The sequence below is a fragment of the Coenobita brevimanus genome, chromosome 79 (genome assembly GCF_032717465.1).
Source record: "Coenobita brevimanus isolate Jiangsu-jjx chromosome 79, ASM3271746v2, whole genome shotgun sequence".
NCBI lineage: Eukaryota > Metazoa > Arthropoda > Malacostraca > Decapoda > Coenobitidae > Coenobita > Coenobita brevimanus.
Genome location: NC_137032.1, coordinates 35,297,312 through 35,314,666, shown reverse-complemented (window position 1 = coordinate 35,314,666; position 17,355 = coordinate 35,297,312). Strand labels below are relative to the sequence as shown.

The 17,355-nt window shown below is 40.6% G+C and overlaps 1 protein-coding gene across 1 annotated transcript in view; it reads left to right on the top strand.

The window, feature by feature from the left end:
* The first annotated feature begins 778 nt into the window (after positions 1 to 778).
* LOC145409113 (mucolipin-3-like) overlaps positions 779 to 17,355 on the top strand; it is a 33,182-nt gene continuing 16,605 nt past the window's right edge. Inside the window, exons 1-8 of the mRNA XM_080279653.1 lie at positions 779 to 1,100; positions 5,337 to 5,547; positions 6,933 to 7,032; positions 7,751 to 7,942; positions 9,232 to 9,382; positions 11,994 to 12,187; positions 13,034 to 13,150; positions 16,850 to 16,948. Of these exons, the coding sequence (XP_080135779.1) occupies positions 779 to 1,100; positions 5,337 to 5,547; positions 6,933 to 7,032; positions 7,751 to 7,942; positions 9,232 to 9,382; positions 11,994 to 12,187; positions 13,034 to 13,150; positions 16,850 to 16,948 (1,386 nt within the window). The remainder of the gene's footprint in view (positions 1,101 to 5,336; positions 5,548 to 6,932; positions 7,033 to 7,750; positions 7,943 to 9,231; positions 9,383 to 11,993; positions 12,188 to 13,033; positions 13,151 to 16,849; positions 16,949 to 17,355) is intronic.

The window sequence follows — 17,355 nt, the reverse complement described above, 5'->3', positions numbered from 1 at the left end:
ATGTTTTGGCGGGCAATTAGCGTTCGGCCCCCGAATGCTTTTTATTAATATTACTATTATTATTATTATTATTATCATCATCATCATCATCATCATCATCATCATTATTCTCTCTCTCTCTCTCTCTCTCTCTCTCTCTCTCTCTCTCTCTCTCTCTCTCTCTCTCAATAGATACATACTTTCCATTCTCGTGTCTAATTCTATCACTCAGTGCTTTCTATAAAGCCAAATTTCCCTTAGCACTATTACTACTACGCCATAATAACACTACTGCATCATGAACATTAGTATCAGTGCACCAAAAACACACTAGTACACCATAAATAAGATAAACACCACCACATAAACATCACATTGTAAACATTAGTACCTTTGCACCATAAACAGTATACATAAATATGATAAAAAGCACATCATAAACGTTTGTTTGTCACCCACTTGAGATTAGTATTCAAATGCGATTCCAAGCTTATCTTAGATTACGGAGATACGAAATGCCTTTGTAAGCGTGGCTGTGTGTGTGTGTGACTGTGTGTGTGTGTGCGTGTGTGTGTGTGTGTGTGTGTGTAAATTAACTTATATTAGTGAATCTATGTAATGGATGACTTTAAATTCAGCGCCATGGCTGTTACGTCACATGTCAGCTGATTGGTAGGATACAACAACAAAGAGGCGAGCCATCGTTTTCCTGCGAGTGTGATTCATACGTGTTTGTTCTCTGCTCTGGGGACGCTGTAGGCGGAGTTCTTGCTAGTATAGAGTGCACAGGTGTAGAGATATGAACCCAGCAAACCACGGCCAGTGTCACATACGTCGAAATTCCCGAGATGAGAGAGTAGAAGGAGGTAAATCCGAGCCCGATTGTGGCATATCACAGGCAGCAACAGACTCTGAGCTCAGCACCCCTTCTGAGCCTCCATATCACGGGGAGGGGGGGCGTATCAAGCCGAGTAGTGTTGAGGAAAGGCAGGCTGAACTGGATAGGCCTAGTGCTGAGGAAGAGGCAGCTATGACGAGCAGGGTTGTGGTGAGCCAAAGACCGAGTACCAAGCCTCGCGGACGGACGGGCTCCTGGTCTGGGGTCAATGAAAGTGATGATGGTTTGTTTAGCTTGCTGTAGTATTGGCATGGGCACACACACTTCCTCCCTCACACTAACAGTTATGAGCTGCACACACTCTTGATTAGCTTGAAGTGTCTCCATTTCCTTTGTGTATATTGTGTACAGTGATTGCCCTTTACTGCCTACCAAGGGCTCTTTGTGCTTTCTTACAGTCAGTCGTTTTGTTAGCCATTTGGGTCAATTTTTACACATATACCTCGTGGGATTTTGACTTGTTAACATTTTCTAGTAGATCCAGTCATTCTAAGAATCTTTTCTTCTGTGACATTTCTCATGGAAATTGATAATAAACGAGAAACAGAAAACACACAGGTTTGATGCCTGTTACCACGTGAAACGTCCTATTTTTATAGCTAAAGGAAATTAACCTAACCTAACCTATCAAAATTACCTATCCTAACCTAACCTAACATAAAAATTACCTATCCTAACCTAACCTAACCTAACCTATCAAAATTACCTATCCTAACCTATCAAAATTATCTAACCTAACTGACCGGTATCAAAATTATCTAGCCTGACCTATCAAAATTACCTATCCTAACCTTACCTAACCTATGAAAATTACCTTACCTAACCTATCAAAATTACCTTACCTAACCTATCAAAATTACCTTACCTAACCTATCAAAATTACCTTACCTAACCTATCAAAATTACCTTACCTAACCTAGAAGCTTACCTTACTCAGTATCCTCGTCTTTGTTGAGGATGAATTTCATTGGCTGATGCAAAGCGTGTTCGTCTGTGATTGGCTTTAAATAAGTCACGTGTAACTCGTTTATTATCAGTTTCCAAGAGAAATGTCATAGAAGAAAAGATTCTTAGAATGACCGAATCTACTAGAAAATATTAACGAAAGTTAAAAATTGCATGAGGTATACGAGTAAAGTTTGACTGCCCTTTGTTTTGTGTTACTGTATTTGTTTTGAATATTTTTGCTGTACCATATGTTTGTTGTTATTTGTTGTGATTATTTTAATTTTTACCCTTATTTCCTGTAACATTGTGGACACTGGTCATAATATAGGCTTGAATAAATTCGAAAGCTTCTTTAACCTGTTAACTGTGCACGGCGGTTTTTTGGAGGTGTCCATGATGCGCAGACATAGGGGTAAAAATGAAATTTCCCAAAGGCCAAATTTTGTTTTGGGAATTGAGAGAACACATGCCAAAGTACTGTATATAGTAACAAAATTTTTCATTCATTCATTCACTGCCAGACGCCATGTATCCCAAATGGGGTGGTCAAGGGCTCAGAGTTAATTGTTCTACAGGGAGGGGCACTAATCCTCCACCAACCCCACTTGACACGTAGGGATGCCAACAGCATCTGGTGTTCCCAGGCGGTCACCCATCCAAGTACTAACCAGACCCAACGTTGCTTAATATTAGCTCAATATATACCTTGGTAAAGCCATGGATGAACATCGAAGTGTCTGATTCCCTATTGGAATGTATGGTTTTCGGTTTCAGTTTTGATTTTGAAGGTTAAAACATGCTTGCATCGGTCAGCCTTGGTCACCAAGGCACTATATTCGAAATTCACCTGGACAGTCAGGGCTGTATTGAGCTGTCGCACTCAGAACATCCCAAGCTGTATAGAGCAGTTAATGGGTTAAGCAGAGGTGTATTGATGAGTGATCCTTGTATAATTAACAAGATTTAGTAGCCAACACATGAGATGGATGTGTGTCTAAGCTAACCTCAGTATGTCTTTCTATCGATCTATTGCCAGATGCCAGTGTACCGTACTGGGTGAATTTAAATTTTTGAATTTCAAGTCCTTTACTAGATCACTGTTAGGGCAATATATGCAAAGCTAAATATTCTTCTAAATGACTGCCACAATAACAGTATTTTCTAATACTGTTGCATCTCCCTGTCTTAAAAAAATTATGAATACCGGGTATGCTGTAGTTGCACCGCATGACTCTTGAGGTTATCATTATCCTACCCTGGCAACCTACCATTCAAAAATGCGTCCAATTTCATATCATATTATACACGAATCATATTATTATGCATGAATATATTATACTCAAATAATATTATACACGAACATATTATACATAAATCACTTGCATCTTATGTTATACACGAAATGGGACGCACTTTAGAATGAGAGGTTGCCAGGGTTCAATAATGACAGCCTCAGAGTCGTGCACCATGACTATACTGTAGTAGCTGTGTGACAAGCATTGTAAATACTCATGAACTTTAAAGCTGAAAGTAATTTTTGCTGACTAGATCATTTAAAAATATAAAATGGAACAAAGAATAATACAGTATATACTCAAGTTAACCTGCATGATTCAGCTAAATCCTACTCTGCCATTATGATATACCTGTATTAGTTTTCAGTAACAGTCATTAAGTGTGATGGGTCTTCTGACCACTCGACCTCTTCTTGTCCGCATTTCAGTTTCTTGATCCTCAGCATCTCTGCACAGTTGTTTTGCTCTCACCTCTAATTCCTTCTCATGCTGTTGGGCTTGGTCTCTTAGGAGCTGTGAACTCCTTCATCACCTTTATTTTCTGTGATATCCTCCCCACACCTTATTATCTTGGTGGTCTTCTGCAGGAATTTTCTATTTCTTGTATATTCATCCCCATCCACCATGGCTGTATATGATCATGGAGTTACTTGTTTTTCAAACTTTCCTTTCCTCCAAGCCCTCTCTCCAGTCACAGGCTGCACATACCACATCACCAGGCTGTAATGGAATCAGATCTTTATTTGATTTTCTAATAGGCTGTGGTTAGGATTACGGCAGCTGCAATTATACACTCACAGACTACAATTATGGCAGCCATAACCTTACCTAACCAAACCACCAAACATAACTGCTAAATTGTGGTGGTTTAATCTAAATCTAGATGTGGATGTGGTTGAAAAGATTAGGAGAAATACACTGAGGTGGTTTGGACATGTGGAGAGAATGGAGAATGAAAGACTGACTAAGAGGGTGTATGTAGGTGAGGTGGAGGGAGGGAGAGGGAGGGGTAGACCGAGGATGAGGTGGAGGGATGGAGTTGAGAGGTATATGAGGGAGGGGGGGGTGAGTTGGGGGGAGGGTAGTCTAATGGTGGGTGACAGAGTGACTTGGAGGCGTTTTGTCTGCGGCCACCCTTTGCGGGATTAGGGCGTCGGGCTATAGATAGATAGATAGATAGATAATCTAAATTGTAGTGGTATTAACCTAACCTAACCTAACAACTCCAGCGTTCAATATACTGTGTGTATAAAAGCTCTGTAAGTACCATAATCGTAATCCTTGAGTGCACATGTATAATTATGGCTGCCATAATCCTAACCACTTCATTTCTAATACTTTATTTTTACATTTCCTTTGCAGATTATTTGTCTTCAAGTTACTGTACTGAGCCTAACCAACCCAAATGTACAGTCGTGTTGTCCTCCACCCTTATCCCTCATCACCCAGTTGCACTACAAACCTGGAAACTATCTATCTATTGCCAAACACCTTAAACCTGGAAACATTGTGCATAGCCTACAGTATGCAGTGGGTCATTTTTTTTTTTTTTTTTTTTCCCATGTTCTATACTTCTCTGAGTTTTTGTCTTAGTGCTTTGACCATACTCAGGTGACATTACTGATGCATGATTCTTTTTTTTTTTTTTTTTTTTCTGCATCAACTTACAATCCACTGGGTTCATGTTCAGATGAGCCTGAGGTTACAGCCACCACCACCACTACTACTATGGTATATCATTTTTTGATGGTTTGAGATTGCTGTGGCTGCTTTGTTTACCATTTTTATCAACAGTTTACTTAATAATTTATTATAGATGTGCACGGTTCTGTCAGTTCCTCAGTCTGTCCGCAGTTTCGTGTCCGCTCTGTAACTTCCACATGCTTGGGCAGATTTTGATAAAACTCTGCAAAATTTTTCCCCATACCATGACTGTGTGTCACACGCATCAACCAGCCATCTACCCTCAAGGTCAAGGTCTTTACATACCCATATTGTGTTCACAGTACAGTACACTGCTATCATACCCACATTGTATACACTGTACATATGTATGGTTGTCATCCAGTAGGGGACTTTGTATTGCATGGCGATACTTCATTCACTTGTTTATTATTATTGTCTATCTATCTATCTATTGCCAGACGCCTCAGTTATTATTGTATTGTACTGTAATTATATTTACCAGTATTTTTTTTTTTTTAATTGTTTGACAGAGCTGGAGAGGATGGCAGAGGCACTGAACCAGCCGCCGCCTCCGCCCCAAATAAAGGTGACATCGGCTCAGAGCAATGGCACCACGAGGTATGGGTCTATCTCTAGTGTGGCCACTCAGCTGCCACATCTCGACGAGTCCTCCACCACCACCAATACAACTGGGGTATATACCTCAGAGATCACGCCAAACAGGATGAGGCGCAGACTCAAGTAAGTAGTAGTTGTGGAAGTAGAATTAATAGTAGTAGTAGTAGTAGTAGGAATAACAGCAGTAGTAGTAGTAGTAGTAGGTTCAGATTCATCTGAAATGTGAACTTGGTAGTCATTCAGTTATAATGATAGCAACATGTGAAGGTGTCCCTCTCCTACAGCGGACTCAAGTAAGCTCAGTTTAGAAGGAAGGATTCGTATCTACGTATGTGTTCCAGAATGTCACATTGTTTTCTGCACAGCTAGTACAGCAACTGCTCGTACATAAAAAGTGCCTGTCAGATTTTCATTACCTGATTAGCAGATTTGTTAGCTCTCAGATTTATAGTGCTAGTTCTGTGGAGAGTTGTCCATCTGTAGCCAGATGCCTTAATCCGAGAGGGGTTGGCAGCAAACTAATTGCCTCCATATCACTTTATTCTCTGCCATCAGGCTACCCTTACTCTTAAACCTCTCCATCTGCTCCTTCCATTTCATCCTCATTCTTCCCCTCCATCATGCTGACATACATTCTCCTGATCATTCTCTCATTTTCCATTCTCTTCACATGTGTACTTATTTGAATACAGTCCTGGCATATAGTGAGGACCAGCTGTATAGCTTGCATAGATAACACCAGCAGAATTAAAACTGATCCACAAATAATGACAATGAATTTTTAGTGTACAAAAACATTTCTTACAGAAAATTGAGCACCAAATTTTGTTAAATTCTTTCACGTGTTTCACTTCTTTGTACCTGTACTTTCATCGCTGCAAAAGGCAGCAGGACAGGTTGTCTTTGCCAGTTATAAAACCTCACTGTTCGAGCATTACTGAAGCATTATAATCTTCACAGAGTAGGGTTTTATTCTTAGCAGTGCAGGATCATTTCCTTGGCCTCCAAAATTACCATTAGTGTGCCCCAGGAGCATAGTCTTTTTTAAATCCAAGTTAAATAGGTCTTTATTTTCACCTTTTCATTGTGATAAACAGTGCCTGCTGTTTAACCCCATTCCACCATATTTCTTTCATGTGTCAAAACATCTGTTGATATGGATGTGATTGAAAGTATTTGGAGAAATACTGTGCTTTGAGATGGATTGACTGTGTAGAGAGGATGGAGAATGAGAGACTGCCTAGAAGAGTGTATGTGAGTGAGGTAGAGTGGGAGAAGGAGGCTGAGGATGAGATGGAATGGAAAGATATATGAGAGAGGGGGCAGATATTTATGTTGGGGGGAGTTACCCTGCCATTATTGCTGAAAGATCAGGGGCCCATAAAGTTCCCTAGCACCACTGCCCCAGCATGTTTCCTGGTCTTCGACTGTATATTGTATGTTGACATTGTATGTTATTTGCCTTGTCGAGTTAAAATGCTGTTTATAAAGTATTCTTCACCCTGCAGGTTCTTCTTCATGAACCCAGTAGAGAAATGGCACGCCCGGCGGAGGTTTCCATGGAAGCTGCTCCTTCAGATATTTAAAATAATTGTGGTCACAGCACAGGTGTGTATATTGTAATTAACATAGACAGTATATTGTGCTTCCGTGACCTGGAGGTACACTGGACTTCAGATATTTAGATACACATTTACCAAGACTGTAGCAGCATCTGGCAACCTGCCCAGTGTGTTTGGTAGTGATATGGTTAACAAATTCCCCTAATAAAGTTTAATTGACAGCAAAACAGTAATTAGCAACCACCCACTCTTTCATAGACTGTAGTACAAATGCAAACCCTCTCACTATGAACCGGATTATTACCAACCATACTAGTTAGATTGCTTGATATCACTGCAGCCTTGGTAAATGTGTCTCAGAATACCTGGGGACACTGTAGTTAGTTCGTGTATTGTAGGGATGACAGTTTGTGGATGCGAGAAGTGCTGAAACTTTTAGAGATTAATGTTGTTATGTTTTGGTCCTAGTCTTATCAGGACATGAAGCTGGTGGACTGCAGGCTGATACTGCTCCTCTGCAGTTGATGGCCTTCCTTTCTGGGGATAGGGAGGGAGCTGAAGGATTTTTTTATGATCTTGGCGTCACCATTGGAAGGCATCCCTCCAGTGCTGATTGCTTCATAAAATAAATGATCAGTAACCAGTCATTAGATGTAACAAAAAACATACATTATAAAGCATGAAGTGGTTGGAGTACAAAAGAAAATTAGAGTAGACACTGACATTGCTGACTGAACTGATTTGTTGTAAATTTATCTTTTCAGTTGTGCCTCTTTGCCCAACAACGCTTCAATCACGTAAGTTTCTTGTGGGACACCAAAATCTCCTTCTCCCACATCTTCATCAAAGGCTGGGACACAACCAGGGAAATACAAGTTTACCCTCCATCGGCTGGTCCACTGGCTGTCTACAAAAAAAGTGAATTCTTTGATTATCTTGATAATGCCATTACTTCTGTGAGTTTATATTTTTTGTTAAATTTACTGTATAGTACTTTCAGATATACCTGTAATAGAAAAATACTGTATTGTTAGCTGTTGTTAGAAAATCACTAAAAAAAATGTGTGTGGTACTTTTTTTATGTTGCCAGTTAATGATCTAATAAAAAGTTTGAAATATTAATTGGGACAGCACACACCAGACTCACGCATCCATCCTGCTGCTGTGTTGGCATTGTTAACTGTAGAAGGATTACTCATTAATACCTGAAGTAGTAGTTTTAGATCTGATCTGGAATCTATAATGTGGTCAGAACAAACAGCAGAACAATATTATTTAGAATTACTAATCTGATTTTTCTTTTACTGTTTTTTTTTTTTCCCTGGATGTTCTTATTGTAACTTCCTGGACATCAGTAGCCTAGTACAGTATGATGATGACGATGATGATGATGATGATGATGATGTTGATTCAGTAGACTAGTCTCAGTACCCTACACTTTCAAGGGATATGAGTGTGTCTGTTACTGCTATCTTTGTTTCATCAGCTAATAACTAGTCAAAAACAATATACTGTAAATAGAACCTGGTCATCCAGTGATCGGAATGCTGTGGCTGAAGTGAAAGCCTTGCTTAGATTTAGTATGGTACCTAAGAATTAAAGGGAGAATTTACCGCTTCCCGTCCGATCAGCGAAGTTAAGCAACGTTGGGTCTGGTTAGTACTTGGATGGGTGACCGCCTGGGAACACCAGATGCTGTTGGCATCCCTACGTGTCAGGTGGGGTTGGTGGAGGATTAGTGCCCCTCCCTGTAAAACAATTAACTCTAAGCCCTTGGCCACCCCGTTTGGGATACATGGCGTCAGGCAATAAATGAATGAATGAATGAAAAAATTTTAGATCATGTAATGCCACTGAGAAATTATGCTGGTCATCTGCCCTTATGTGTACTGGACTTTGTAAGCCAAGCATGGAACCCCTACACCTCAAATGGGATAAAAATGAAATTGGTTGTTACCATTATAATACAGTAATGTACTGTATTGTACCTACCAGTGATATACGGCTAATCCTCTGTTACTGCCTTGTGCATAGAAAGACCCATGTTAATGCCTAGCCATCTCCAACCTGATACCTCATACCACCAGGCCACGGATGTTTAATTGTGCAATAATTGTTTTCTCAAAGAATGATGGTGTAGTTGTTTAAGTCTTTAATGAAAATAATACATTGAGTGATTGTTGTCTTCTGTGCTGTTATAATGGTGTAAGTCTGTGGTAGTAGTACATTAATGTTTATGCAACAGCTTGTCAGCATCGAGGATGAGGCCATTGGCACACTGCTATTCGAGCGCCAAAATGCAAGTATAGTTGATCCAAAAGTGTGCACGTCGCAGTATGCCAGTGGAGCTGTCTTCAGTAATGGGTCATATATCCTCAACGACAGCATCATTAACAGTATGTCACAGGTCATTTATTTTATTTATATATTGCTTCCTTGAGTGAAAGTGAGAAGGTGGGGATGTCCAGAACCCATTCACTCAGTGTATTGCAGCCTAGGCTCTACACTGAGTGACAAGTCTAATTTCCTATGATGCAGGAAACCATTTGAGACACCTGATGGCCTAGTGAATTAAGGCACTGCAGTCATTTGTGGCCCACGGTTTTAAAGGCCCCAACATGCTTGCATTGTCTTTCATTTTGTTTTGTTTTTTCTAATATACCATAGCAGTAGCCGTGTGTGTGTGTATATTTTGGGCAGCCAAAACTACACATTCAAATCACACCAAAATTGACACAAAAATCGCAAAAAGTTCGCTGATGTGTAAAATCTTGGTCCCATCATGATTGAAAAACTTTAACTATATTTAATGAGCGATCACATTTTGACCAAAATAAAGCTGCTTCCGGTGCCCGGCATAGGATCTCCGTAGAATTTTTTGCCCATTGGTACAACTAAAATATATTATAGCGGTAGCCGCGTGTCTGTGTTTGTATTTCGGACTTGCCTTCAGACAACTTGGGGTCCATTCCCGAAGCTGCAAATAACACGATCAGTTGGTTAGCTGCAAAAAATCCAGCACATAAACGCAAGAGCCCTCCGCAGGAGCAAGTGCGAAGGGCCCACGAGCACTTGTGTGGACCTGTACAGGTCTAAATCCAAGGTATGGTTGGGATAAATTGTTCATTTAATATTTTCAAGGCTGAGTTACTACTTACTATTGCCCCAAATGTCTGGACTACTTAGTCTAACCCTGGACCTCAGTACTTATAGTGGGTGAGTACTGTAAGGGATTGGATGAATGGATTCATGAGTTGATTGAATGTATCAAGGAGAGACAATTTAAGCAGTATTTCTTGGTGGAAGCACCTTCCATCTTCTGACTTAATGTAGTGCTAACCATACAATGAGTGACATGCATTTTTGTATGTCAGGAAAATATTTTATACTTGGGTGGTAATCACAAATCTTATCCATTGAGCTTGGGGGGAGAAGAACTATTGCCCTTGTGTTCCTTGCATTCCAAGTGAATTGCTCCTTGAATCCAGTGATATATTTCAATTTGCAAGTTAAGTTTTTTCATTCTAGGACATATTTCTTTAAAGCTGTAGAAAATTGTTTGGTGGTAGCAGTTATAGAATATAAGACATGGGGGTTAAAAGGGAGGGGGTGTTGGATATACGAGTTGCTACCCAAAAGTTCCAGTAATACAGTAGGTATGCATAATACGCGAGCTCACAGTACGCGAATCTCATTGTACGCGAGGACCTATTTTTTATCGAATTTTAGTGTATTATTTTAATAGTACACAAATTGAACTCGTAATAGGTGAGACAGCAGCAAAGAGTGGCCCTAACCTGGGGCTGAGAGCAGGGGACCGCAGCAGAACAGCCAGCACCACCAGTGATGGAGAGTGCAGACTTGTTGATGATGGAGATCAGCTGGGTACTGTTTGCCCTAGATAAATTCAAGGAAGAATTCAAGGACATCGAACACTGTCAGTTGCGAGTGGAAGAAGTGATGACTTCACTGGACAGAACCTTCCGCTATTACACAGACAGGCACATCCAGGAGGTTAACAGAAGGAGACAAACCCTCATCACCCATTACCTGCGGCCTCAAGAAAGTGAGGAATTACTCCCCTCAACATCAGAAGAGCCATTTCCTGGGGAGGATCAAGAGGATGATGCGATGTCTGAGGTGTCAGAAATAGACTTTGAAGGGTTTATGAGTGAAGTGAGTGCATTAGCCAGTGAAAGTGTGAAAGTGCTGGTGATGAGAGTCGTAAGGAAGGTGGTGTGTTGGGTGGTGTGGCAGGTGGTGCAGGAGGTGCACACAAGGTGCCTCACCCTGCCTCAGATCCCCTTCTTACATCATCAAGCCTGTTGTCCTCAAGGGTTAAGGTGAGCAGCCATATTCATGTTGGTTAGTTAAGCCCTATCCTTGTTGATTTAGTAAAGCCATAATCATCTTGGTTTACTTTATCATAGGTAATATGTTGTAGATAGATTCCCTGTACAGTACAATACTTAGGTCTGAAAGGAGTCTCAAGGGTTACCGATGAAGGGGGGTGCTGCCTTTATGTAAAATTTCCCGTAAATTTATGTATTCACAGTATGTGAATTCCTAGTAAGCGACCTCCTCTGTTGCCCATAAACTCGCGCACTGTGCGTACCTACTGTGTATATATATATACAGTATATATATATATATATATATATATATATATATATATATATATAATTTTTGCAAGGAAGAAGGAACCAAAGGCCAGGAACTTGCATAACGTTCCTTCACAGAAAAAATGAAAGCAATACGACAGACGGCCAAATTCAAGATCTGTTCATTTCAAGATGCCAGGACACAGTGCGTTTGAAAGACTGGAAATCATAGGAAGTAGGGAATTCAGACAAAGGAAGACAGTTCCAGAGTATATGTTCATTCATTTTAAAATGTGTGTTCCAAATTGAATAAAATAATCTGAGTTAGGAAAAATTAAGCTAAAATTGCAGCTGTTTATTCATAGACTTAAGGAACAAAACCAAAATCAAATTTACTATTCCACAGATTGCTACTCAATTGCACTGTCAGATGTGAATACAACAAACTGGTCGACGGAAAGATACATGGAGGAGAAACACAACTACACCTTTGACTTTGACCTCCTCCTGAACACCGAGTTTGACTTTGAGCTGCGCACCATCAAACTGAGGGTGAACCTGCCCTTTGAGACACCCGAATGCTACAGGCTAACTAACAAGGTGATTATAATGTGGGTATAGTGTGTGTGTGTGTGTGTGTGTGTGTGTGTGTGTGTGCATGCAAGACTGCATGTCTGTGTGTCTGTCTTCAGCTCTGATCATAGACCAGATACATAATTTCCTGGGGCATAGCAGTCCTGTATACATCATAGGTGTTAGTAGCAAGATAAACTGTAGTGGTAATGCTAACATACTTGCCATAGCAGTTATTTTGTTACAGATACAGAAATGGCAATGATTAGATGGATGTGTAGTGCATCCTTGAATGGGAGGCCTGGGGGTGCTAGGATTACAATTGAAGAGTTGAGAGGAGATATGGGACTGAAATGTATTGGTGTCATGATGAGGAGTAATAGATTGGTATGGTTTGGGCATGTTGAGAGGATAGAGGATGATAATTGGGTGTGGAAGGTGAGAAGTATGAATGTCAGGTAGGGTTGCAAGAGGCAGACTGAAAAAGGCCTGGGATAAGGTCATAGTGTGACCCCAGAGATAAAGGACTAAGTTGGGAGGGGGCCAGAGGTCAAGCAACGTGGAGAGCCGCTATTAGGTGACCTAGGCTGATACATGCAAGTATATTGGAACTTTTGTAAATGATATGACAGTACAATCTGTTTGTTTCCAGAAGTTTATAAGGAATTTGTTAGTGTAGGAAACTTATGTCCCTACATTGTCTTGATTATTTTTGATGTTAATGTGTAATGGACTTAATTGTGGGAGATGATTTGTTAGGTTGACCTTTAAATAGGAGATAAGCCATATTAACATTGCGAATTGGTGTGTGTAAGTGTAATTGCAGTTCCCTGTATGTAGTTGATCAATAATCACAACTTTCTGCTCCCATAGTTGGTGTTCAACAACCATGACCACGATGGGCAGATGTTGGTAAATTTGGACATCGGGGCCAGGGTGTTGGAGTGTGATGGTTCCGTAAAACTGGCCTCTGAGGCAAAGACACTCAAGGTTGGTCTACTATTTTCTTTTTCCCATTCATAAATTTTCATGTGGACCAGTGGGTTACAGTGCTCCAACTGGATGAAGCCTGTAAAGGTTTCCTCAGGGGTGATTGAGATTGAGGTTTTTGTTAATGTAATGCCTTTCAGGCAAGTGAGACTGGTCACCTTTGCCTAAACAACCTAGCCCCATGTCTCTATGCTCCTGTTTATATGGGATGGTTTGAGACCGGGCAGTGATGATGATAAGTATTCTGGATCACTGCACCTCATGATCACTCTAGTTCTTTTCACCTTAACCTGCCAAAATTTTTGTCCTCTTGCAGCATAGTTTACATATGATCTCCACTCTTTCAAATGCATGTGTCCAGGCATCTCGAAAGGAACGGCCCTTGAATTTGGCTCCTTTGTATTATTTTTGTTTTTTTCTTGGAAGGAATGGTTTGCAGGCACCTGGCATGCAGTTCCTTCTTCCTTGCATTTAAAAAAAAACAGTGGCAGACAAAGAATTATGTGGCTCTGCGTTCTTTCTGTAGCACTATTTTGTGACTAGCAGCACATTCTGCTGTTAATCTGTTGTTACAGCTCTGCAGTTAAGATGGAGAGAAGACAGTTTTAGGGCAGTTGAAATGAAAATTGTATAGTATTTTGGTCGGTGAGTGGTACCATCCCTTGAAAGCTCATTAGAGGTACCATAACTGTAAGACTATGCTTCTGTAGCTTTACCATGATAAGCTATTTTATAGGAATCTTTCTGGTTGAAATGTAGGCTGTCTGCCTTGCTCATGATCACTGTTCAGCCTGTTGTTTTAGTGTCAGAGTACCATAAATTAGCTGGATAAGATTCTTTAGAGCCAAGATTCCAGGGCATGAATAGTTATTGTAGTGAATGGGTGTCTGGCCCATTTCATGGTGAATGCAATCAATAGTTTTCCCCCCATTTTGTTTTCTGTCCCTGCATTCTGGATTCTGCTTCACCTTATTTTTGGATGTGAAAAGGACATGAGGATGGTGATAATGAAAAGTTAGAGTAAAGTAGGGCTTAGTAAGAAAGATACAACATGGTAGAGAGATAGCTGTCGACAGCATGTTCAATTAAATGTGTCAGACACACATTCACTTATCATTCAAGCCTCTCAGATTCAGGCTCCACCTTAAAGACATATCCATCAGTGCTTTTTTTTTTTTTTTTTTTTTTTTTTTCCCATAAATCTGCTTTATATCCACATACCATCTACATTCAGTCCACCAAATGTCATGGTATAAAAGGGATGCCAAGCCCTTGTTATGTACCCTTCCTTACACAGTTCATCCATCCAACTGGATCTTTTGTCAGTTACTTCATTTCATCAACTTCCATACCTTGCTTTTTCAAATGCATTGTTTATATTCATCTACCATCTTCTTTTTGGCCTTCCACACTTCCTTCCCACCTTTAAACTCCAGCTCTTATACCCGTCTTACCACCTTATTTACCATCATTCTCCATAAAACCATACATCTAAGCAAACTCTTCTATTTTGTGAATCATATTATATCTTTAGCTTGTCCTCTTCTCAGGCTGCATCCGTATCATGTACTTGTTGGGTCAGGCAGGTGTGGGCAGGAGTCTTTCATTACTGTAGTCCATACCTGGTCCCTCTGAATGCAGTCAAGTGCAGGCAGAAACTATTAATGCATGGAAGTGCTGCAGAAATCCTGTCTGACCAGCAAGTTTTTGGTGTGGACGTTGCCTAAGTGCACATCCAGACGTGCCCTCAAACATACATTGACAGCATGGTTGGCAGCATGTTTGAGTACATGTATGCAGCAGTATTTGGACATGTGTATGCAAACATGTTTCAGTGCAGTTTTGAACACTGGCAGCAGAGACGATGGGATAAGAGTGTCCATACCAGGCAGCTGAGACTTCTTCATGATGTTGCCAACATGATCTGGACGCTGCTGCTCCCAGCATGTTTGCAGCGTGTTCGTTATTGTGTTGCATACATGTTGCCAGCACTTGTTCGAGCACACTTGTGGACTCGCCCTTAGAGATATTCTCTCTCTCTCTCTCTCTCTCTCACACACACACACACACACACACACACACACACACACACACACACACACACACACACACACACACACACACACACACCAGCTTCCAATAACTGTTTAGAAGGGGTTAACTGCAGGTTTTGGTGCATTGTTTAACTTTTCAGCCTGTAGAAAACTAGCCTTGTGCCATAACCAACCCAACCCCACAGTGGAGTTTCCTTAACCACTTCAGTCATTGGGCATATTTTTATTTTTAGCTCTATGTCCAACTTCATCCTAGGGTGGGGAAAAACATACTGATCATGGAGATGGTGATGATGATGATGCACCGCAGACAATTGTATTCTGCTTAAGAGAGTATGCTGTTAGTGATGAGGTCAGTGAAGGCTGTATCTTACCCCTCCAGTCAAAGCAGTCTCTCCTAAAATGAATAAAAATCATGTGATTATCAAGAATAAAATCTAGAATGTACCATCATAGTGAAGGATTTAACTCCTTCAGTTCGTTGATGCCTTTTTTCACTTTTTCCTGCTGGCGTTAGATAATTTTGTGCAGGTAGTAGAAGCTTTTCACAGTGAATGGGTCAGATATAGCCTTAATTAACCTCTTGACAGCTGTAGCTCCTGCCTAAGCTGGATAACAGCATCAAAATATAGCAAGGAAAAAAAAATGAGATTCAGGAGGTTGAAGGAAACGTGAAATAATAGTGATTGATAGGACATGATTGATTGATTGACTGGAGTGAGGGGGTCGAAAGAAACCATTAAATAATTTTGACTGATATGATTAATTAAATATTTAGAGGGTTAAAAGGTGCTAGAGAGGGACATGTTCATGTGACAGCACCGTATAATCAAGCTGCACTGCTGCCTTGTTACAAATGTCTCTCAGTTTCATCCCTGTCTTTAGAAAAGAAGAAAGTGCACTGTAGGAAGAGGGCATCGTCATTATGCAGTCCACTGGGTTTATGTTCAGTTAAGCCTGGAATTTCAAGTACAGTACCATCAATTGTACATATGACAGTCAAAACTATTCCAGGTTTCCTTTTAACCTCCTAGTTGTACCATAATAGTACATGACACATGTGGTAGGAGGGGGCGCTCACCATCCGCTCACTCGATGTAGTTCTGCTTTCAGGTGTCTACTGTTTCCCCTCCTTCATCCTTCTTTCCTTTCATCCTCTTCTGTTTTTCTTTCCTTCATTCTTTCCTCATCCTTCTGCCTCTGGGTGACTTTATGCTCCCTCTTCTGTCTTTCATTCCTTCTTTCTTTCCTCTTCCTTCTGCCTGTGGGTGACTCTGTACTGAGTGACAAGCCAAATGATTTCCTGTACACCAGGAAACCATTTATTATGCTGGGTGGTAACCATATAACCAAATTTTGGTGCCTGGTGGTTTAGTGTGTAATTACGGCGCTCCAGTCGGATTAAGCTGGTGAAGGTTTATATCCAAGAGATGTTTGGGTTTATTGCTTATATAATGCCACTCAGGGATGAGTGAGGCTGGTCACTCATCTTAAATGTCAGGACTAACTTGCTTAGCCCCGGGCTCCTATGCTCCTCATGGGGCAACGTAGGATTGGATGATGGATGGATGGAGAATTGACTTGACACTCAAGGTTAAAAGGAAAACTCGGAATAATTTGACTGATGTATCATGATGATCTGCAGGTGTGGCGGACAGTGATCAATGTGACCAGCATTTTGATCTGCTTAGTGTCCTTCATCATGTGCATCAGAGCCATCTATCGGGCTCAGATCCTTAAAAAGGTTAGTGTTGCTGCTTCCTTTACGTTGCATTTATTCTTTTAGTATGGTGACTTTTTATTTATATGTTTAATTTGTTTTTGCCAGAGGGAGTTCTTATTTTACTGGGGTTAGAAAAAACTTCCATTATCCTGTTTGGTTTACTGTTACCTTATTTTTTCTTGTTCATTGTCATCATCATCATCCAGACCTCTTTTTCCCGCTCAAAGATGATGTGAGATGTCACCAGGACAAATTTTCAGTGCATGACACAAGACTAAAGCCATGAAATAGAGCTGTAGTTATTGAGGAATGTGTGTGGAGTGCAGAGAGTTAATAGAATCAGAAATAATGTGATTTGTGAAAGAAGTGGAGTAAGGAAGTCTGTGAATGATAGAGTTGAAGAGTTTGTGCTTAGATGATATGGGTGT